Below are 24,973 nucleotides of genomic sequence, written 5' to 3'. Positions count from 1 at the left end.
TGTGAGTAAGATAAGCGACCCTAGTGGCCGACACAAACACCGGGCCCATCTAGGAGTGGCACTGCAGTGTCACGCAGGATGTCCCTTCCAAAAAACCCTCCCCAATCAGCACATGATGCAAAGAAAAAGAAAAGAAAAAAGAGGTGCAAGATGGAATTATCCTTGGGCCCTCCCACCCACCCTTATGTTGTATAAACAAAACAGGACATGCACACTTTAACCAACCCATCATTTCAGTGACAGGGTCTGCCACACGACTGTGACTGATATGACGGGTTGGTTTGGACCCCCCCCAAAAAAGAAGCAATTAATCTCTCCTTGCACAAACTGGCTCTACAGAGGCAAGATGTCCACCTCATCTTCACCCTCCGATATATCACCGTGTACATCCCCCTCCTCACAGATTATCAATTCGTCCCCACTGGAATCCACCATCTCAGCTCCCTGTGTACTTTGTGGAGGCAATTGCTGCTGGTCAATGTCTCCGCGGAGGAATTGATTATAATTCATTTTAATGAACATCATCTTCTCCACATTTTCTGGATGTAACCTCGTACGCCGATTGCTGACAAGGTGAGCGGCGGCACTAAACACTCTTTCGGAGTACACACTTGTGGGAGGGCAACTTAGGTAGAATAAAGCCAGTTTGTGCAAGGGCCTCCAAATTGCCTCTTTTTCCTGCCAGTATAAGTACGGACTGTGTGACGTGCCTACTTGGATGCGGTCACTCATATAATCCTCCACCATTCTATCAATGTTGAGAGAATCATATGCAGTGACAGTAGACGACATGTCCGTAATCGTTGTCAGGTCCTTCAGTCCGGACCAGATGTCAGCATCAGCAGTCGCTCCAGACTGCCCTGCATCACCGCCAGCGGGTGGGCTCGGAATTCTGAGCCTTTTCCTCGCACCCCCAGTTGCGGGAGAATGTGAAGGAGGAGATGTTGACAGGTCGCGTTCCGCTTGACTTGACAATTTTGTCACCAGCAGGTCTTTCAACCCCAGCAGACCTGTGTCTGCCGGAAAGAGAGATCCAAGGTAGGCTTTAAATCTAGGATCGAGCACGGTGGCCAAAATGTAGTGCTCTGATTTCAACAGATTGACCACCCGTGAATCCTTGTTAAGCGAATTAAGGGCTGCATCCACAAGTCCCACATGCCTAGCGGAATCGCTCCGTGTTAGCTCCTTCTTCAATGCCTCCAGCTTCTTCTGCAAAAGCCTGATGAGGGGAATGACCTGACTCAGGCTGGCAGTGTCTGAACTGACTTCACGTGTGGCAAGTTCAAAGGGCATCAGAACCTTGCACAACGTTGAAATCATTCTCCACTGCACTTGAGACAGGTGCATTCCATCTCCTATATCGTGCTCAATTGTATAGGCTTGAATGGCCTTTTGCTGCTCCTCCAACCTCTGAAGCATATAGAGGGTTGAATTCCACCTCGTTACCACTTCTTGCTTCAGATGATGGCAGGGCAGGTTCAGTAGTTTTTGGTGGTGCTCCAGTCTTCTGTACGTGGTGCCTGTACGCCGAAAGTGTCCCGCAATTTTTCTGGCCACCGACAGCATCTCTTGCACGCCCCTGTCGTTTTTTAAAAAATTCTGCACCACCAAATTCAAGGTATGTGCAAAACATGGGACGTGCTGGAATTTGCCCATATTTAATGCACACACAATATTGCTGGCGTTGTCCGATGCCACAAATCCACAGGAGAGTCCAATTGGGGTAAGCCATTCCGCGATGATCTTCCTCAGTTGCCGTAAGAGGTTTTCAGCTGTGTGCGTATTCTGGAAAGCGGTGATACAAAGCGTAGCCTGCCTAGGAAAGAGTTGGCGTTTGCGAGATGCTGCTACTGGTGCCGCCGCTGCTGTTCTTGCGGCGGGAGTCCATACATCTACCCAGTGGGCTGTCACAGTCATATAGTCCTGACCCTGCCCTGCTCCACTTGTCCACATGTCCGTGGTTAAGTGGACATTGGGTACAACTGCATTTTTTAGGACACTGGTGAGTCTTTTTCTGACGTCCGTGTACATTCTCGGTATCGCCTGCCTAGAGAAGTGGAACCTAGATGGTATTTGGTAACGGGGGCACACTGCCTCAATAAATTGTCTAGTTCCCTGTGAACTAACGGCGGATACCGGACGCACGTCTAACACCAACATAGTTGTCAAGGACTCAGTTATCCGCTTTGCAGTAGGATGACTGCTGTGATATTTCATCTTCCTCGCAAAGGACTGTTGAACAGTCAATTGCTTACTGGAAGTAGTACAAGTGGGCTTACGACTTCCCCTCTGGGATGACCATCGACTCCCAGCGGCAACAACAGCAGCGCCAGCAGCAGTAGGCGTTACACGCAAGGATGCATCGGAGGAATCCCAGGCAGGAAAGGACTCGTCAGACTTGCCAGTGACATGGCCTGCAGGACTATTGGCATTCCTGGGGAAGGAGGAAATTGACACTGAGGGAGTTGGTGGGGTGGTTTGCGTGAGCTTGGTTACAAGAGGAAGGGATTTACTGGTCAGTGGACTGCTTCCGCTGTCACCCAAAGTTTTTGAACTTGTCACTGACTTATTATGAATGCGCTGCAGGTGACGTATAAGGGAGGATGTTCCGAGGTGGTTAACGTCCTTACCCCTACTTATTACAGCTTGACAAAGGGAACACACGGCTTGACACCTGTTGTCCACATTTCTGGTGAAATACCTCCACACCGAAGAGCTGATTTTTTTGGTATTTTCACCTGGCATGTCAACGGCCATATTCCTCCCACGGACAACAGGTGTCTCCCCGGGTGCCTAACTTAAACAAACCACCTCACCATCAGAATCCTCCTGGTCAATTTCCTCCCCAGCGCCAGCAACACCCATATCCTCCTCATCCTGGTGTACTTCAACACTGACATCTTCAATCTGACTATCAGGAACTGGACTGCGGGTGCTCCTTCCAGCACTTGCAGGGGGCATGCAAATAGTGGAAGGCGCATGCTCTTCACGTCCAGTGTTGGGAAGGTCAGGCATCGCAAACGACACAATTGGACTCTCCTTGTGGATTTGGGATTTCAAAGAACGCACAGTTCTTTGCGGTGCTTTTGCCAGCTTGAGTCTTTTCAGTTTTCTAGCGAGAGGCTGAGTGCTTCCATCCTCATGTGAAGCTGAACCACTAGCCATGAACATAGGCCAGGGCCTCAGCCGTTCCTTGCCACTCCGTGTGGTAAATGGCATATTGGCAAGTTTACGCTTCTCCTCCGACAATTTTATTTTAGGTTTTGGAGTCCTTTTTTTTCTGATATTTGGTGTTTTGGATTTGACATGCTCTGTACTATGACATTGGGCATCGGCCTTGGCAGACGACGTTGCTGGCATTTCATCGTCTCGGCCATGACTAGTGGCAGCAGCTTCAGCACGAGGTGGAAGTGGATCTTGATCTTTCCCTAATTTTGGAACCTCAACTTTTTTGTTCTCCATATTTTATAGGCAGAACTAAAAGGCACCTCAGGTAAACAATGGAGATGGATGGATTGGATACTAGTATACAATTATGGACGGACTGCCACGGTTAGGTGGTATAAAAAAACCACGGTTAGGTGGTATATATTATAATAATAATACAATTATGGATGGACGGACTGCCTGCCGACTGCCGACACAGAGGTAGCCACAGCCGTGAACTACCGCACTGTACACTGGTTGATAAAGAGATAGTAGTATACTCGTAACAACTAGTATGACACTATGACGACGGTATAAAGAATGAAAAAAAAACCACGGTTAGGTGGTATATATTATAATAATAATACAATTATGGATGGACGGACTGCCTGCCGACTGCCGACACAGAGGTAGCCACAGCCGTGAACTACCGCACTGTACACTGGTTGATAAAGAGATAGTAGTATACTCGTAACAACTAGTATGACACTATGACGACGGTATAAAGAATGAAAAAAAAACCACGGTTAGGTGGTATATATTATAATAATAATACAATTATGGATGGACGGACTGCCTGCCGACTGCCGACACAGAGGTAGCCACAGCCGTGAACTACCGCACTGTACACTGGTTGATAAAGAGATAGTAGTATACTCGTAACAACTAGTATGACACTATGACGACGGTATAAAGAATGAAAAAAAAACCACGGTTAGGTGGTATATATTATAATAATAATACAATTATGGATGGACGGACTGCCTGCCGACTGCCGACACAGAGGTAGCCACAGCCATGAACTACCGCACTGTACACTGGTTGATAAAGAGATAGTAGTATACTCGTAACAACTAGTATGACACTATGACGACGGTATAAAGAATGAAAAAAAAACCACGGTTAGGTGGTATATATTATAATAATAATACAATTATGGATGGACGGACTGCCTGCCGACTGCCGACACAGAGGTAGCCACAGCCGTGAACTACCGCACTGTACACTGGTTGATAAAGAGATAGTAGTATACTCGTAACAACTAGTATGACACTATGACGACGGTATAAAGAATGCAAAAAAAACCACAGTTAGGTGGTATATATTATAATAATAATACAATTATGGATGGACGGACTGCCTGCCGACTGCCGACACAGAGGTAGCCACAGCCGTGAACTACCGCACTGTACACTGGTTGATAAAGAGATAGTAGTATACTCGTAACAACTAGTATGACACTATGACGACGGTATAAAGAATGAAAAAAAAACCACGGTTAGGTGGTATATATTATAATAATAATACAATTATGGATGGACGGACTGCCTGCCGACTGCCGACACAGAGGTAGCCACAGCCGTGAACTACCGCACTGTACACTGGTTGATAAAGAGATAGTAGTATACTCGTAACAACTAGTATGACACTATGACGACGGTATAAAGAATGAAAAAAAAACCACGGTTAGGTGGTATATATTATAATAATAATACAATTATGGATGGACGGACTGCCTGCCGACTGCCGACACAGAGGTAGCCACAGCCGTGAACTACCGCACTGTACACTGGTTGATAAAGAGATAGTAGTATACTCGTAACAACTAGTATGACACTATGACGACGGTATAAAGAATGAAAAAAAAACCACGGTTAGGTGGTATATATTATAATAATAATACAATTATGGATGGACGGACTGCCTGCCGACTGCCGACACAGAGGTAGCCACAGCCGTGAACTACCGCACTGTACACTGGTTGATAAAGAGATAGTAGTATACTCGTAACAACTAGTATGACACTATGACGACGGTATAAAGAATGCAAAAAAAACCACAGTTAGGTGGTATATATTATAATAATAATACAATTATGGATGGACGGACTGCCTGCCGACTGCCGACACAGAGGTAGCCACAGCCGTGAACTACCGCACTGTACACTGGTTGATAAAGAGATAGTAGTATACTCGTAACAACTAGTATGACACTATGACGGTATAAAGAATGAAAAAAAAACCACGGTTAGGTGGTATATATTATAATAATAATACAATTATGGATGGACGGACTGCCTGCCGACTGCCGACACAGAGGTAGCCACAGCCGTGAACTACCGCACTGTACACTGGTTGATAAAGAGATAGTAGTATACTCGTAACAATTAGGATGACACTATGACGGTATAAAGAATGAAAAAAAAACCACGGTTAGGTGGTAGGTATATAATAATAAATAATACAATTCTGGTCGGACGGACTGCCTGCCGTGTGCCGACACAGAGGTAGCCACAGCCGTGAACTACCGCACTGTACACTGGTTGATAAAGAGATAGTAGTATACTCGTAACAATTAGGATGACACTATGACGGTATAAAGAATGAAAAAAAAACCACGGTTAGGTGGTAGGTATATAATAATAAATAATACAATTCTGGTCGGACGGACTGCCTGCCGTGTGCCGACACAGAGGTAGCCACAGCCGTGAACTACCGCACTGTACACTGGTTGATAAAGAGATAGTAGTATACTCGTAACAATTAGGATGACACTATGACGGTATAAAGAATGAAAAAAAAACCACGGTTAGGTGGTAGGTATATAATAATAAATAATACAATTCTGGTCGGACGGACTGCCTGCCGTGTGCCGACACAGAGGTAGCCACAGCCGTGAACTACCGCACTGTACACTGGTTGATAAAGAGATAGTAGTATACTCGTAACAATTAGGATGACACTATGACGGTATAAAGAATGAAAAAAAAACCACGGTTAGGTGGTAGGTATATAATAATAAATAATACAATTCTGGTCGGACGGACTGCCTGCCGTGTGCCGACACAGAGGTAGCCACAGCCGTGAACTACCGCACTGTACACTGGTTGATAAAGAGATAGTAGTATACTCGTAACAATTAGGATGACACTATGACGGTATAAAGAATGAAAAAAAAACCACGGTTAGGTGGTAGGTATATAATAATAAATAATACAATTCTGGTCGGACGGACTGCCTGCCGTGTGCCGACACAGAGGTAGCCACAGCCGTGAACTACCGCACTGTACTGTGTCTGCTGCTAATATAGACTGGTTGATATTTAAAGAGATATTAGTAGTATACAACAATACTATACTGGTGGTCAGGCACTGGTCACCACTCCTGCAGCAAAAGTGTGCACTGTTAATTAATATAATTGTACTCCTGGCTCCTGCTAACAACCTGCAGTGCTCCCCAGTCTCCCCCACAATTAATTATAAGCTTTTAATTTATACATTGATGACTGTGCAGCACACTGGGCTGAGCTGAGTGCACACAGACTGAGTCACACTGTGTGACTGACTGTGCTGTGTATCGTTTTTTTTTTTCAGGCAGAGAACGGATATAGCAGAGAGAAGTGAACGGATATATTATATTAAATAAAAGTTAACTAGCAACTGCACTGGTCACTGACTGTGGTAAACTAACTCTGTCTGCGACTCTGCACAATCTCTCTCTATCTAATCTATCTATCTCTATTCTAATGGAGAGGACGCCAGACACGTCCTCTCCCTATCAATCTCAATGCACGAGTGAAAATGGCGGCGACGCGCGGCTCCTTATATAGAATCCGAGTCTCGCGATAGAATCCGAGCCTCGCGAGAATCCGACAGCGTCATGATGACGTTCGGGCGCGCTCGGGTTAACCGAGCAAGGCGGGAAGATCCGAGTCGCTCGGACCCGTGGAAAAAAAAGTGAAGTTCGTGCGGGTTCGGATTCAAAGAAACCGAACCCGCTCATCTCTAGAATATAATGGACTGGGCTGTGCGATGCGCTGTCTGCTCAGACGCGCAGAGCCAATCAGATGAGCGCAACGAAGTTGCGCTTCCTGATTGGCTATAGAGACCTTTCTGTGACAGCTGTCACTGACAGGTCTCTCTGCATTCGGGGATAGGGGTCCCATGTGTCAGCATGGGACCCCTTTCAGTCCGTTTGGTCGGGTATTTGCGTTTTGTTGTTTTCTACAAGTACGTGGATGTATCTCTGGACCATGGCTGAGGTGAGTATATTGGTCTTTTTTTTCAGGTACCCCTGGATTCTACATGGAGAAGAGGACCGATGTCGGCGTGTGAACATAGGTAAGTATGTGTGTGTCGACGTAAGAAATAAAGTTTTACTTTCACGGTGTGTGTGTCCTGTTTTTATTTGGGTATTTTTTTCCCAGTAGTACTACAGGTACCAGCGGGCCCGTTTTTCTCCCGCATGCTGGTACTTGTGGTTCTCCAAGTAACAGCTTGCGGGGGAGGCTTGCTGGGACTTGTAGTACTACTGGAAAAAACAATATCTTTTTATTATCACAAAAGGCTATCAGCCCCCCCATCCGCAGCCCATTGGATGGGGTGGGACAGCCTCGGGCTTCACCCCTGGCCCTTGGGTGGCTGGGGGGGGGGACCCCTTGATTGAAGGGGTCCCCACTCCCCCAGGGTACCCCGGCCAGGGGTGACTAGTTGGATATTTAATGCCACGGCCGCAGGGCACGGCATAAAAGTGACCCCCGGCTGTGGCATTATCTGTCCAGCTAGTGGTGCCCGATGCTGGTGTTAAAAATACGGGGGACCCCTACTCTTTTTGTCCCCCGTATTTTTGGCACCAGCACCAGGCGCAGAGCCCGGTGCTGGTTTTAAAAATACGGGGGATCCCCTGTCAATTTTTTCCCCGCATTTTTAGAACCAGGACCAGCTCGAAGAGCCCGAGGCTGGTTATGCTTTGGAGGGGGGACCCCACGCCATTTTTTTTTCGGATTTTACCGTTCCAGCAATAAAGAAAAAAAAAAAATATTTTAAAAAAATTATAAATAATATTTGTGCCTCCAAAAAAAAAAAAAAAAGTACCTAATCCCTTCTAATATAAATAGATCTGCTATTCCCAAAAAAAAAAACACAAAAAAAACCATGTTTAAATTTTTTTTATTTGTTTTCACCCTCCAAAGTGTGGCGGATTGAAAATGACGAATTTGCTGTCTAAAAGCACTGCTGTCGAATTTCCAAACTTGAATTGAATATGCTTTGGTCGAATTGCAGCACTTATATCATTGCAGAAAAGTCGAATTTGCAAAAATTCGAATTTCAAAAAGTCGAATTTTGAAAGTCCGTTTTTTGGTCGGAAAGCACTGAATTGCATTGGCGAATTTTTTTTTTGGTCGAAAATGACCCGAAATTCGACAATTTCGGGAATTCGACCGCAATTGCATATACCCCTTAATGTCTTACCAATATTTTATCTCACATTTACACAGACGGTGTGACATGTAAAATAATTATTTTTCAATGATGATATGTAAAATATAGATCTGGGTGTGACTGTACATAATACTTTAGAAACAAAGGTGGAGATGTATTAATCATTGGAGAGAGAAAGTGGAGAGAGATTGGGGTCTATTTACTAAGCTTTGGAGAGAGATAAAGTGGATGGAGATAGTGCCAGCCAATCAGCTCCTAACTGCCATATTACAAGTTGTGTTTGAAAAACGACAGAAGCTGGTTGGTTGATCATTTATCTCTTTCCACTTTATCTCTCTCTAAGGCTTAGTAAATAGACCCCATAGTACCAATCAATCAGCTCCTAACTGCCATTTTACAGGCTGTATTTGAAATAAATGACATTTAGGAGCTGATTGGTTGGTACTTTATCTCTCTCCACTGCAAGCTTTGATACATCTCCCCCAAAATCTTTTATGAACAACACTTTGTGAATATAATAGTGGAGAGTTATATTTCTTTGTAATGACCTTAATCGGTGGCTTCCTTCTGGATGCTGTGTTACTGGATGCTGCAGGAACTCAAAGAGACAAAGCGGTACATTTACTAAAGCTTCTAAAACAGAGAATTGGTGATGTTGCCTATAGCAACCAATCAGATACTGCCTATCATTTCTCCATTGCCTTTTAGAAAATGATAGACAGCATCTGATTGGTTGCTATGGGCAACATCACCAAGTCTCTGTTTTAGAAACTTTAGTAAATTTACCCCAGAGAGGCTGTGCTGTCCCTGTTGCAATGCTGAATTGCTCCAGTAGTTACGTATCTGCCATCGCAACTTGTGGCAAGTCAGATACCTAATTAACAGAGAGCTTGATGATGCATGGTGGTATGGAGGGTCGACGACACTTAGGTCGACAGTGTCTAGGTCGACCACTGTTGCTTGACAGTAACTAGGTTGACAGGGATTCTAGGTTGACAGGGTTTCTAGGTCAAAATGTTCTAAGTCGACAGGTCAAAAGGTCGGCATGAGTTTAAAAAAAAAAAATGGTGTTGTTTTTTCCGTACAGTGACCGGGAACCTCAATTAGTGCACCGTGTCCCCTCGCATTTCAGGTTACTATTTCCAATCATAGTCCACGTGGATCGTTAAGTATGAAAAAGTAAAAAAAAAGTAAAAAATTGTGAAAAAAACCCATGCCGACCTTTTGACCTGTCGACCTAGAACATGTCAACCTAGAGACCCTGTCGACCTAGTTACTGTCAACCGATAGTGGTCGACCTAGACATTGTCGACCTACAGTAATTGTGGTCGACCTAGAGACCGGATACCGTGATGCATATGCCCCTTTGTATCTGATTGCCCCCGTCTCTAAACTGAAGTTTGCGTATTGGCAGGTAAGCAATGTATCTTGATCACAGCTGAAAGTCGGTAGATAGATGAAAATACGTTCATTTTGTGCGTGCTTTATTCACAGGTAACTTTCCCCAAAGTGTTTTTAGCACTCAAGACAAAGTTGCGCACATTCTGAGCTTTGTCCAACCATCCGGACCTCCACACATAATTATGACATGATTACATGGCCTTGGCCAGGGGCATAACATGAAAGCACCAGGATGTGAAGTGGGATTGGGTTCCACCATGTGTATCCTCCTTAGGTCTCTTCTCTGCTTTTGTGCCTCACTTGGGCCAAACGTTATTCACTGTTAATACTGTAAGTAAAAAAAGAACAAAGTGGGGGCCAGCATAGTGGGTGAATTCACATAGCTGGGCATCCCTCAGTGGTGTAGACATAGTGGAGCAGAGGGTACAAATACTCCCCCTAACTAACACTTGTAGTGGCGCCTACAGGAGGATAGTGGACAAGTATGCACGGCACACAGACACTATGCTGCTTAGGGGCTTTGCCTGCTATCATTTTGCTGTTCTTGTCACCAGCCCAATTTGATGGTTTTTATGGTATGCGGCAAGCAGGGAAAGGAAGCAGAGACAGGAATAGAATGGAGAATGGTGGTCATCCGGATACAGCACTTCATCCCTCCCTGTAAGGAGCCATGCTGTCTATTGCTAAAGACTACAGAGCATGACCTTTACCTCTTCCATGGCGATCCCCTCACAGCAATATATGGCTACTGTCATCCCCATATTCACAAATACTTCAGTCCCTGGTCACTGTATTGCAATGCTGCAGGACATATATTTTATACTTCTCTGGAGGTCATCTGCTAAGCTTATACATAAAGTAGCTGAGGCACAGCATGAGATACGTTAGCATTGCTGTGCGTCTTGGTTTGCCAAATCACAGTCAATGTCTACCAAAGTCTGTGCATTTCCAGAGCAAGATATCAGAAACTTCAAGCACAAGAGTGCTGACAATCCCTTTGTTCCTTCACTCTCTTGATTCATTTCAACTACAAAGGTGGATAAACCAAGTGGCATTTGTAGAGAAAAAAAAAATTTAATGGAAGTGGTGGTTATATTACAGTTTTGCTCAACAGCAATCTTGAGATGTTTCCACTTTTGAAGACACCTAAATACACTAGTTTGCAGTCTTCTCTGAGTAGGTGAGCACCAGGACAAGCCATTTAGATTTCCTCTAAGCTATGCTAGACATAAATAAATGTATGTAACTAGCTAACAACAACTCAGGGAATTCAACAACTCAGGAAACTCAACAATTCAACAACTCAGGAAATTCATCTCTCCAAGATTGTCCTTTACAATTACACCCATCAGAATGAAGATCCAGTTTTCATGCTGATTCAATGATGCATGTGCACCATCAAGTTTAAGATAACTGCCTCTTCTGTCTAACGTTTGTTCCAGCTTTGCTTGCATGCCAAGACATATACGTCAGAAGCATCTCTCAAAAAATAAATGTAATTTAATCTTATGATAGTTACTCTTTCAAATATTTGCTTGTCCCTTTTATCTTCCACAAACCCAGTCCGTCCTCCACTTACTGTAGAGTCATTCATGAGAGCACTTCCATTTATCTCAGATACAGTATATTCTCTTCTGTCTCAAGTATGTTGCAACAATCCCCTGTGTGGGCTCTGAAAGGTCCACATGCTTAGTCTCTGCTAATGGTAATGCGTGGTTAGTGCTGACCTTTACTCCAAGTGCGCATTAAACATCTCTCTACTTCAAAGCATTTATTGGAAATGTGTATTTATGTTAAATCTGAAGAGTAACATTATTTACAATGTTAGCTGTATAAACCATGGTGCACATGTTCCATTGTAGTTCAATAATGCTCTTTGTAAACCAGGCAATTAATAAAAACCTCTTTTCTGTAAGAAGAACATGTAATTTTAGAGCGCTCTACAGGAGTCTAAATTACTTTCAAGTACTGGGTGGACTGTTTAATTTTTTTTAACGCATTCTCACATCAGATAATTAATCGTTAATTGGAAGTACCTCCTGTGAGAGGTTCTTGGTTATTATTTCTCGTCACAATTAATTTGATGAATTATGGCTAAAATGAAAAACAAAGGCCTCAAACCGTATACACCCAGGAGCAGGTAAAGGACTAGCTTTAAATAGATTTTATGCTAGTGGATGTCACATGGCATGCATTGTTCCCAGAATGCACTTTTCATATTTTATTTTGCAAGAGTGTGTGAAGCAACACTGAAAATGGTATATATTGTCATGTTGTGGTGAAAATTTAGTAATTGTAAGCAACTAATATTCCCAAAAAATTATTTATTTTCACTCTTTACTGACTGAACACGTCCAGATCGTGTCGTGCAGCTATTACCTATTCACTGTAGAGGTAGCCATTTTCTGGACTGGACTATTATTCACCAGGTCACTGAGGTTATGTCATTGATTTCTTAGTTTCAAAGTTCTAGTCTTTCAGGGATATTAGTTCACCTCACAATATGGCAGCATCCTCAGGTACACAGTGATGTTACAGGTCTTTTCTAAATAAAATGGCTTCCGATTCAACTGATTGAGCTGACAAAATGTTGTTTCCTTATGACAGGCATATTTTAGTATCAATCTGGGGGATATTCATCAAAGCATACATCCAAACTGTCCTGATTTTGTTCTGTTTTTCTTGGACTGTTCTGATGTCCCACCCACGGGTCGCACCACAGAGCAGCGGTGAATAGGCACTGTGTGCATGCACCCAGCATCTATTCACCTGGAGAGAGGGACAGGGGGCATGCCAGCAGCTCACAGATCGCTCAGCATTTCCCCCACAGCGGCGCAAATGGGGACATGGTCCGCAATCACGCCACTTCCACAAGATCACATCCCCTACCCATGAGGCCATGCCCATTACCAACTGTCTAAAGTTGAGAGGTATGATGAAAGCTTGGAATGAGATAAAGTACCAACCAATCAGCTCCTGATTGTCATACACAGTCTGTGAAATCAAGGTTCTGAGTTGATTGGTTGGTACTTTAATCTCTCTCTGATTTATCTCTTGCCAAGCTTTGATAAATATTCCCTCTGATTCTATGAATACACTTTGACTATCCAATATCCAAAATGCTTGGGACCAGAAGTATCTTGGGGATGGGACACAAGTCTAAACATGAAATGCATTTATGTTTAATATACACCTTATACACATAAGCTATAAGTATTTTTAATAATTTTGTGCATGAAACCAAGTTTGTGTACATTATAAGCGCGTAATAAGCACATTATTTTTTATTTATGTAACTTATAAAGTAACAGCCCTCATATTAATCCTTGCCCTGGGATAGCTGACTATGTGTACTTATATCCATCTTCCAGTCAGTCATCTGAAGAAGAAGACTTTCCACCTAAACGAAATTCTGTTGGGTCAAATGGGGTCTTCACATCTATAACAGAGCCCGACAGTGTCATGGAAAGCAGGTCGGGTAAAGCACACCAATTACAGAGAATAATATCCATCGAGGAAGATCACTTGCCCCAATATTTAGACAGCCAACAGGAAAGACCACTAAATGACTGGCAGGAGGTAGATGAGAAAGAAGACACTGTATCTGCCAAGAACTCTCATACAGAAGAACAAACTCCTACCAAAGAAGTGCCAACCTCTCCAAGAGGACAACCCGTTGGGAAGGAGACCATGCCAAATGTAAGAATACATGGTTGGATGTTTGATTTACATATTCTGTGCAATATATTTGAATATATACACTAATGCCAAAGTTGTTTCTTAGTTTATCATCACGTTCATTGACTTGAGACACAGAGAAATAATGAGCGTAGAATCATTATTTTTGGACATGAACATATTGTCAATTCAAAGAAAGCCTTTCTAAAAAGATTAGCTGAATACCCGTTGTTCAGCCTCTCACTAAGCCCTTTCTGGCAAATTTGAAGCCTACAGTATAACCACCTTTAATTTTCAATAATCTGTTCAGAAGAGGTGTTTGTAGAACGGTGTTTTATTATTCAGTAAAGGGATCACAGATATGATGCGTTGATTTGATATACAATACGATATGATGATATGTGATAATGAGGTAAAACTGTTAATGAAACAAGAATATGCAATTATGATATGCATGTGAAAAGCAAAATGGATATACACAAGTACATATAACATGGGCTGTGCAAACATGTGATTACATGTGCAAGTATAAACTACAGTGCAGCTAACATTACTCACTGGCTAAACAGGTTGAGATGAGACATTTAATATACAAACTCACCATCGAATGCTATATGAGAGTTGGACCCATGTAAAGCATGACTGTCTGGGACCATGAGGGAAGTAGAAAGGCTGATCCCAGCTTCTTCATCCCAGAATGCATTGCAAGACTGGCTACAAGAGGCTATGAGGGTCAAATTAATTGATGGGACTGACCACCAGATGGGGCAATAATACAACTTTCTGTAGTAAAAGTAATCAGATCTACACAAAGCAAATGCTGAAGGCATGACACTCCCCGTCTGGTATCACTGGTACCATATTTTAAACTCTAAACAGATAACAATAAGAATAGTTCAGTCACTGGTCTGAGGAACAACTTAGTCTCTCCTCGCTTACAGATCTTGACCTCAACCTTACGAACCTTCCCATCCTTGCTTGGGAACGTCTTGGTGACAAGACTTAAAGGCCATTCGTTGCGTTGTGACTGGCAATCTCTGACGAGCACAATGTCACCTGGTTTTAAGTTGGGTTTGGCAACTTGCCACTTGCTCCTTGACTGCAGGGTAGAAAGGTATTGTCTTTTCCATCTGTCCCAAAAGGTGTTTGCAAGGCTTTGAACTTGTCTCCATTGACATTTGAACAGGTCTTTGGTATTGAATTCTCCAGGAGGAGCATAGGTAATCCCGGTCTTCTGTGTAAGAAGAGTGGCCGGAGTAAGTAGAAGTGGGTCTTCTGGGTCATTAGACACTGAAGTCAATGGTCTTCCGTTGACAATAGCTGAGACTTCAGCCATGAAGGTTGTTAAACTCTCGTGAGTAAGTCTTGCAGTTCCCACTTGCAAGAATATGGAATCAAGGATTCTGCGTATCATGCCGATCATCCTTTCCCAGGCACCTCCCATATGAGAAGAATGAGGCGGGTTGAAGGTCCATGTACAACCTTGCTCACTGAGATATCTCTTTATGCTTTTAGTGTCAATGTTCGAATTAATTTGTAATTCTTTGGCTGCTCCAATGAAGTTGGTACCTCTGTCGGACCGGATGTGTTTTACTGGGCCACGGATAGCAATGAAGCGTCTAAAGGCATTGATGAAGCTTGAAGTGTCCATTGATTCTATAACTTCGATGTGAACAGCTCTGATGCTCATACAAGTGAATACAACCGCCCAGCGCTTGCTGTTCGCATTCGCACCTCTAGTATGTCGTGTGATGACAGTCCATGGACCAAATACATCAAGACCAACATTGGAGAAAGGAGGGTCTGTACTAAGTCTGTCTGTTGGAAGATTAGCCATCTTCTGAGTTTGGGAAGTACCACGAAGTCTACGGCAAATGATGCATTTGAAGATTGTGCTGCTTACACACCTTTTCGCTCCAATAATCCAGAACCCAGCTGATCGTAGAGCTCCTTCGGTAAACAATCGTCCTTGGTGTTTGACTTCGTTGTGATAGTGTTGCACAATTAAAGAAGCTATGTGGTGACTCCCAGGAATGATTAAAGGATTTTTCTCATTTGTCTCCAAGTTTGCTTCTTGAAGACGGCCTCCTACTCTCAATAAATGATTTTCATCAAGAAAAGGGTCTAGCTTTTTTAAGGTGCTGTCTTTGGGAATAGGATTTCCACTGTTAATGCAGTCGATCTCTCCGGAAAAGATTTGGTGCTGCACAACACGGATGATAAGGTTCTTGGATCGTTGTGTTTCTTCTGGTGCGTAAACATTTTGACAGTGGTGCCAACCTTTACATCCATTCACACTTACAGATGCGTTGCGTTTAAATGAATGGACTATGTGAGTTAAGCAGGTAATGGCTCTGACAAGTGATTTCCAAGTTGAAAATCTTTGGAATCTGTGAGGCTGAAGTTGACAATCTGAAGTTACGGTATGGATTGTAGTTATTTGTGGACGAATTTCAACATCTGAGTCTGCGTCTACTAGCTTGAATATGCTACTTTCAGGATTGTTCGAATCTGCCTTGTACAGGAATTCAGGTCCTCTGAGCCATGTAGTGTCTTTGAGGATACTGGCTGGGACAGCTCTTGTAGCGTGATCTGCTGGATTGTGAGCAGTAGATACATAGTGCCACTGTTTTGGATTGGTGGATCTTCTGATTCTTAGCACACGATTGCTGACATAAACATGGAACCGTCTGGTCTCGTTGCATATGTAGCCTAATACTACCTTACTGTCTGTGTAGAAATCTGCTTCAGAGAGTCCAATTGGTAACTCAGATGAAATGAGCTCAGCTAATTCTACAGCTAGTACTGCAGCACAAAGTTCAAGTCTGGGCACTGTGTGTTCTGGACGTGGAGCTAACTTTGCTTTGCCCATGACAAATCCAATATGACATTGTCCCTTGATGTCCATGGTCTTAAGATATGCAACTGCAGCAATTGCTTGGGTTGAGGCATCAGAGAATACACATAGTCTCTGGTTTTGTACTGCTGTAGAAGGCACGGGGGCATATGGACGTGTAATGCGGAGGTTGGTTAAGGTAGATAGAGAATCTTTCCACTCTTGCCACAAGTTTCTTTTCTGGAGAGGCAGTGGGGCATCCCAGTCAATTGACTCACAGGTTAGGTCTCTGAGCAAAGCTTTACCTTGGATAGTGACAGGAGCTGCAAATCCTAAGGGGTCGTACAAGCTGTTTAGAGTAGAGAGAACACCTCTGCGAGTGAAGGGTCTTTCTTCGCTGTTTACTTGGAAGGTAAAGGTGTCAGATTTTAAGTCCCACAAGAGTCCAAGGCTACGTTGAGCTGGTGGGGAATCGGTTCCTAAATCCAAGTCTCTTAAATCGCTGGTATGATCTTGGGAAGGGAAGGCTTCCATCACTACTTTGCTGTTGGAAGCTATTTTGTGAAGCCTCAGGTTTGAACAAGCAAGCATTTCCTGAGCTCTTTTGAGGAGGCTGATTGCTGTCTCGGCTGTTGGCATAGATTTTAGGCAGTCATCCACGTAGAAGTCTTTATCTACAAGTTGTCTAACATCAGAACCATACTCTAGCTCACCCTCTTGAGCTGAACGTCTGAGTCCATAGATGGCAACTGCAGGTGAAGGGCTGTTACCAAAGATGTGTACCTTCATGCGATACTCCGTGATGTCTTTTGAGGGGTCATTGTCTCTGAACCAGAAGAATCTTAGGAAATTCCTGTCTTTTTCTCTCACAAGAAAGCAATGAAACATTTGTTGAATGTCAGCTGTGAAGGCAATAGAGTCTTTTCGGAAACGGATGAGTACTCCTAGGAGTTTGTTGTTAAGGTCTGGTCCTGTCAGGAGTACGTCATTTAAAGAAACACCTTCAAACTGGGCACTGGAATCGAACACCACTCTTATCTGGACCTGGTTTCTTCGGGTGATATACTCCGAACATTGGCAGGTACCAGCATTCTTCTGTGTCTTTAAGAATGGGAGCTATCTCGGCGTGACCATTCTCAAATATTTTAGCCATAAAGGAGAAGAAATGATCTTTCATCTCTGGTTTCCTGTGAAAGTTGTGTTTAAGTGAAGAGAAGCGTTTGAGTACTTGTTCTCTGTCATTAGGAAGGCTTTGTCTGGGTGTTCTAAAGGGTAGAGGAGCAACCCAGCTGTTGGCATCATCCTTGACTAGTCCTTTCTCCATTATTTCCAAGAATAGTTTGTCCTCTATGGACATTGCCACCTGGTCATCCTTCTTTGTTCTCTGGAAGACTGCGCGTCCCAGATGATCTTGATAGTTGTCACAGATATGGTTGTCACTAGTTGAGTCTATGAAGGTACAGTGTGGTAATTCCTTTATGAGGAAATGGTTATGACATGGCTGGAATAGAGAAGGGCGTCCATTTTCTAAAGTACAGGTAAGCATGCTGTTGACAGAATCTGGTTTATGCACATCTCCAAGACATACTTCTCCTATTATTACCCATCCCAGATCCAGTCTTTGAGCGTAAGGTGCGTTATGTGGACCATTAATCTGACTTCTGGCTTTGTGGACTTGTAGGATATCCCTCCCAATGAGTAGATTTATTTGGGTATGTGGATCCAGTTCTGGTATCAGATGTGCTATGCGTTTCAAATGTGTATGGTGTTTAGCTACATCTGGTGTAGGAATCTCACTCCTATTGTCTGGAATCTCGTCACACTCTGTGATAGTTGGTAAAGAGAGACATGTCTTCCCATCCAAGGACTCAATTTGATAGCCAGTTGCTCTCCTTCCTGTTGTCTCAAAACTCCCTGCGCAGGATCTTAAGGAGTAAGGAGTGCTGGGTCCTTTAACATTAAAGGTCTCAAAGAAGATTGATCTGGCTAGAGACCTGTTACTTTGGTCATCTAGGATTGCATAAAGTTTAACGGCTTTGTCTGGATGGCCTTTGGGGTAAACTTTGACTAAACATATTTTGGAGCAGGATCTACCGCTAATGGCATCTTTGCAGACTTCGGTACATTGTGAAGTTATTTCTGGTGTGACTGCAACAGTGTCTTTTTGTTCTACACTGTGCTCCCCGCCATGCTCTGTATCGGTATAACTATGTTGCAAAGCCCATGGGGGAGGACCAGGGTGTAGAGCGGTATTGTGGTCTGTGCTGTGGCATTCTGTGCAGTTAGCACTAACCTTGCAGTCCTTGGCGAGGTGTGATGTGGAGGAACAGCACTTGTAGCAGATCCTATTCTCCTTTAAGAAGGCTTTGCGGTTCTCCAGGGACTTTTCTCTGAAGGTTCTGCATTTCAGGAGAGGATGCGGTTTGTGATGCAGAGGACATTGCTTGGCTGGATCTTTGTCTGTGGTCTCTTGGCGATTAAAGCTGGTAGACCTGCGGAAAGAATCTGAATAATGCACATTAGTCTTGTGAACTGCAACTGATGTTTTGTGGGGGTTAGGTACCATAGGTGCAGTATTTGTCAAGGTAAAGGCAAAACTAGGATCATTCCTGGTCATAGCTTGCTGGTGTACAAAGTCCACGAAAACTGAGAATGGTGGAAATTGCACTTTGTTCTGCCGCTTATATTTGGAGCCATGGTTGATCCATTGTTCCTGCAGATTATACGGTAGTTTCTGCACTATAGGGTTAACGCCCCTGGCTGTGTCAAGGAAGGCAAGTCCTGGTAAATCTCCCTCACATTTAGCTACTTGAAGTTCTTTTAGTAAGTCACTTAGTTCTCTGAGTCTCTGATAGCCTTTGTTGGGTAACCTGGGGAAATCGTCTACTCTTTTGAACAGAGCACTCTCTATTATCTCTGGTGAGCCATAGCACTCATTAAGTCTATCCCAGATCATCCTAAGTCCATTCTCAGGGTGGTTAATGTTAATCACTCTTATCCTTCTAGCATGTTCTGCAGATTCATTCCCAAGCCATTTAATTAAGAGGTCTATCTCTTCACTATGTGAAAGGTCTATTCCTCTGATAGCATTTTGAAAAGAGGACTGCCAGGCTCTGAAGTTCTCAGGGCGATCATTGAACTTTGAAATACTAATCGTGACTAATTCACGGCGGGTGAGAAATTTAGCAAAGTCTAATGTGTCCTGATTGGCTCTTGGAGATGTCGGTACATTAACACGGTAGGTATATGGTGTGTAGTCATACCTGTTAGTGTTGTCTGGTTCCCGACGGTTGGTATCACACCGCTTCTGTGTGAAGTAGGCTGTGTCTTTCTTGGAGTTTGCAGATTCAGACATCTGAGGTGGGGAAGAGTTGTCCCTCATAGGTTCACAGTGTCTAGGATTCTCTTGCTTGCAAATGTGTGGTCTGTTGTCCACTGGTGGTGGCGCTGTAGAGTGTACTTGATTTGTTTGCATGAAGTCTGAATGCGTACCTTGTAAAGATGGAGGGTTGCTACTCCTTTTTGAGACTTGACGTACGTATTCTGATGTGCGTTGCAGTGAATCCTGAGATCCATTCTCTGTGTCAAGTACATTGGTTCTTCTTATATCAGGGAGTTCTGCAGTCTCCAAGATTTCTGCTTCAGCTATGGCAGCCGCTGCCTCCTTCTCTGCAGCGAGCTTCTCGCCGATTGCTTCTAAGCGTTTGCTCTCGATTCTTAATTGCATCTCCTGCTCGGCAAAGTTAGCCCTTACTTTTGCGGCTTCCGCTTTTGCACGTGCCATGATGGCTGCATTACTGACAGACAAGGATTTGGAGGAACCAGAGACTTGGGACCTTGTTTTGTATGAGGATATCGTTTTCTGTGACATGGTGATCTGGTAGAGATGTTTGATTGTGTAGAGACTGCTGTAATGCTGTCTGCAAGTAACTGTTCAGACTGTGTCGCAGATCTCTGAGGAGTCAGTATCTTTGAACTGTTATGAAGCTGCTTGACTGTGAAGAGACTGTTGTGTTGCCTTATAAGCGTGGCTGCACTGACTTGTACAGGTTTCTGTGTAGTCAAATGGCGGTACTCCTATTGCTGAGCTGCCATAGTTGGTAGACTGTATAGAAACTGTGTGGCTGTCATATGCAGATAGCTGTGGCTGGCAGTGTAACGGCTCTGTAAGTCAGTATATGTCCCCACTGCTGACAGGCAATGATTTACTGACGGAGTCAGTGTAAGAGAGTCCATCTGCTTGTAGCATTCGATGTTTTACTGTTCAGCCTCTCACTAAGCCCTTTCTGGCAAATTTGAAGCCTACAGTATAACCACCTTTACTTTTCAATAATCTGTTCAGAAGAGGTGTTTGTAGAACGGTGTTTTATTATTCAGTAAAGGGATCACAGATATGATGCGTTGATTTGATGTACAATACGATATGATGATATGTGATAATGAGGTAAAACTGTTAATGAAACAAGAATATGCAATTATGATATGCATGTGAAAAGCAAAATGGATATACACAAGTACATATAACATGGGCTGTGCAAACATGTGATTACATGTGCAAGTATAAACTACAGTGCAGCTAACATTACTCACTGGCTAAACAGGTTGAGATGAGACATTTAATATACAAACTCACCATCGAATGCTATATGAGAGTTGGACCCATGTAAAGCATGACTGTCTGGGACCATGAGGGAAGTAGAAAGGCTGATCCCAGCTTCTTCATCCCAGAATGCATTGCAAGACTGGCTACAAGAGGCTATGAGGGTCAAATTAATTGATGGGACTGACCACCAGATGGGGCAATAATACAACTTTCTGTAGTAAAAGTAATCAGATCTACACAAAGCAAATGCTGAAGGCATGACACCCGTGCTTTGCTACGGGATGAGGATGGTAAATTAGAATTATAGTTGTTCGTTAATTTACGTTGGTTGAAGTCCTAGTATATAGGCATATCTTGCGTTCCTGACCCACTTTGTGTATTGCAGGAACCCTTTTTGGTCCCCTAAGGGACCCTGCTCTTCCCATTATCCAACTCTCAGTCTGTGGCTTCCTGCTGCCTCCATTCTACTCACCACATCATGTCAGTGCCCCTGTGAAATGATCGATTTATTTACAGTTTCTTAGCGCAGCACATTATTGCATCTCCTTATATACTCTGTGCTGCTGGGGGACCCTGCTACTTCCACTATATAACTGTCAGTGTGTCGGTTCCTACTACCTCCATTTCCCACCTCACATCATGTCACTGCCACTGTCACATGCAGCCCTGTCGTCACTGACATATCATGCATGTCCTGATATAGTCTGTTCAGCTGGCACACCCCTAAGGATGCTTACCCCCACAGTGTTTGTTCCCAGATTGTAAGTCATAGGTGTACCAAGTTTGGTGTAAATTGGTCCAGGCATTCCGGAGTTATGCTTTCTCCAGATACACTCTGTGCTGCTATCCCCCCAGGGGTGCTAGGGGTGTGTTACCCCCACAGTGTTTGTTCCCCAATTGTAAGGCATAGGTGTACCAAGTTTGGTGTAAATTGCTGCAGGCATTCCGGAGTTACGCTGGAACATATATATATATATATATATATATATATATATATATATAGCAAAAGAGGAGATTGTGTACCAAGATTGGTGTAAATTGCTGCAGGCATTCCGGAGTTATGCTGGAACATACATATACACATACATACATACATACATACATATACACCTCAATTTTTTGCGATTTCCGTGGATGGACAGTGACATTAGTAAACCTGGTTCTTAGCAAGCACCTGGAACCTAAGGAGAAGCTACCTGCCAAGTTTCAAGATTGTAGGACTTGTGGTTTAAGAGATTTGGTTATGAGTCAATCAGTGAGTCAATCTCCTTTTTTGCCTTTTATATATAAAGATTCTGACAAAGCCAAACTGGACTCAAATGTAAATTTGGATATTACAATAATGTAAATGATAACATCTGCAATTTTAGCGCTTGTTAGTAATAATTTCTTGTCCTGTACAATCAAAGTCGTACCAGGGGCCGGATGTAAAGACCCCCGAGATCACTGGAGGTGTGAGATGCAGGTCGTTCTCAAACCATGCCTTGTAAGTGATTGCCCTTTCAAATAAAACATCTGAGAACGTCCGGCATCTTGTACCTCCAACGTTCTCGGGCGTCATTAGTTCCGACTCCAGAACTCAGTCATGCCATGATCTTACTGAAAACTCCCTGGATTATTCAACTGACTTATTACTAATCTCCCCTTTCCCACCACCCCAACACCACCACCACCACCACCACCACCACCACCACCACCACCACCACCACCACACTGATGTTAAAAGTTAATGGCACAACTCCATTGCATAACTATATGATAATTTCTGTGATGTATTTTCCTCCTAACAGAGAAAATAAGCGGAACCGCACTCCTCTCATGGTATTTAATGTTGTCTTGAGGTGCTTATGCCAACGGTTGCAGAAGGCAATACCAATAAATATGAAAAATATGATCCCATTATTATGTTGCTTTTTTCATATTTCCTTACATATGTTATTTTTTATTATCACGTATTTTATTTACTTTGCAAACAATATGGAGCACATGTTAATTTATTGCGCCAAAGCTGCAGAAATGTTTCAACATTATAATGTACAAGATCATGAAAATAATGAAGTAGAAAATAGAGTCCCATAAAGCTAATGCAGTTTAATCTTAATTGAATCTCTTATATTAGTTTCATATTTTGATGTAATAATAATTCTTGGTGTATAGAATTTCCCCCCATAAAAGTCTACTGCATATTGTTATGTCTTTTTCTTGAATTATAGTACAGGTTGAGTATCCCTTATCCAAAATGCTTGGGACCAGAGGTATTTTGGATATGGGATTTTTCCGTATTTTGGAATAATTGCATACCACAATGAGATATCATGGCAATGGGACCTAAATCTAAGCACAGAATGCATTTATGTTTCATATGCACCTTATACACAAAGCCTGAAGGTCATTTTAGCCAATATTTTTTATAACTTTGTGCATTAAACAAATTGTGTCTACAATCACACAATTCATTTATGTTTCATATACACAGTCTGAAGGTCATTTAATACAATATTTTTAATAACTGTGTGTATTAAACAAAGTTTGTGTACATTGAGCCATCAAAAAACAAAAGTTTCACTATCTCACTCTCGCTCAAAAAAGTCCGTATTTCGGAATATTCCGTATTTCGGATATTTGGATATGGGATACTCAACCTGTATTCCTCTTCCGTGTTTTCCTCATAGTAACAAAAACATATTGTGTATATTACATGGATACAGTACCTATACTTGATGTTAGTTATGGACCTGAAATGCGGGCCTTATGTACCGACAATCCAATTTTATGCCGCCATAAAAATGCTCTTTGCAACATTTTTTGGGCACTACAGTTTCATGTGCATGGTGCAAAGAATTCAAGTCAACGAGTAAACCACCAAAATGTGTAAAAATCAAGTCATTTCATGGTTGGAAGAGGGATCTGTGGCCATCCGCTGACTCAAGAATCCCTTATATGTACACTCTTTCCATCCCAAGAAGCTCATCTAAAGGTTAACTCCAACCAAAAATTATTTTCATAAGATAAATGATTACACTGGGTACTATACCTAATATATACAAATGGGATTTACTTCTGAAATTGTCTGTTGAAATCTCAGAAACTTTATTGCCGCCATTTGACACATACCGTATAACTGATCTTCCTTAGAAAGTGCTTAAACATAGTAGCAATCAGTACTGTTAATGGGTGTAGTATGGTATGCCGGCGGCCGGGCTCCCGGCGACCAGCATACCGGCGCCGGGAGCCCGACCGCCGGCATACCGACAGTGTGGCGAGCGCAAATGAGCCCCTTGCGGGCACGGTGGCGTGCTACACGTGCCACTCTATTTTATTTTCCCTCCAGGGGGGTCGTGGATTCCCAGGAGGGAGAAAAAGTGTCGGTATGCCGGCTGTCGGGATTCCGGCGCCGGTATACTGTGCGCCGGGGTCCCGACAGTCGGCATACTGAATACCACCCCTGTTAATAGCTTGTTACCATGTTGCTATGGAAGATTACTTATTTATTGTATAGCTTTTTCAAATGCAGCAACAGACTATTTCTGAATTTCCAACAGCTGATTTCAGACAGGAGTGATTGCAACTATCAGGAGTTATTCTAGAGATCTCGTGTAATCATTGTAATTAGGCAACATCATTCATCAGTAGAGTTACCCTTTAAATAACTCAGCCTGAAAACATGCTCTTCTTTTTGCATGTTGTCCACAATGAGGTTCATGAGTGAACCATGGGGGTGATTCAGACCTGATCGCTGGGCTGCTAACTTTGCTGTCCTGCGTTCAGATAGTCGCCACCCCCAGAGAGAGTTGAAATTTGCTGTGCA

At 43.1% G+C, this 24,973-nt stretch overlaps 1 protein-coding gene across 1 annotated transcript in view; it reads left to right on the top strand.

Annotated features, from left to right (window-relative positions):
* The window catches only part of CRACR2A (calcium release activated channel regulator 2A), a 416,510-nt gene that overhangs the window by 254,830 nt on the left and 136,707 nt on the right, over positions 1-24,973 (top strand). Inside the window, exon 12 of the mRNA XM_063928465.1 lies at positions 13,420-13,747. Within this exon, the coding sequence (XP_063784535.1) occupies positions 13,420-13,747 (328 nt within the window). The remainder of the gene's footprint in view (positions 1-13,419; positions 13,748-24,973) is intronic.

This window comes from Pseudophryne corroboree, chromosome 6 (assembly GCF_028390025.1).
Source record: "Pseudophryne corroboree isolate aPseCor3 chromosome 6, aPseCor3.hap2, whole genome shotgun sequence".
In the NCBI taxonomy this organism is placed as follows: domain Eukaryota; kingdom Metazoa; phylum Chordata; class Amphibia; order Anura; family Myobatrachidae; genus Pseudophryne; species Pseudophryne corroboree.
This window is presented reverse-complemented; position numbering and strand designations above follow the sequence as displayed.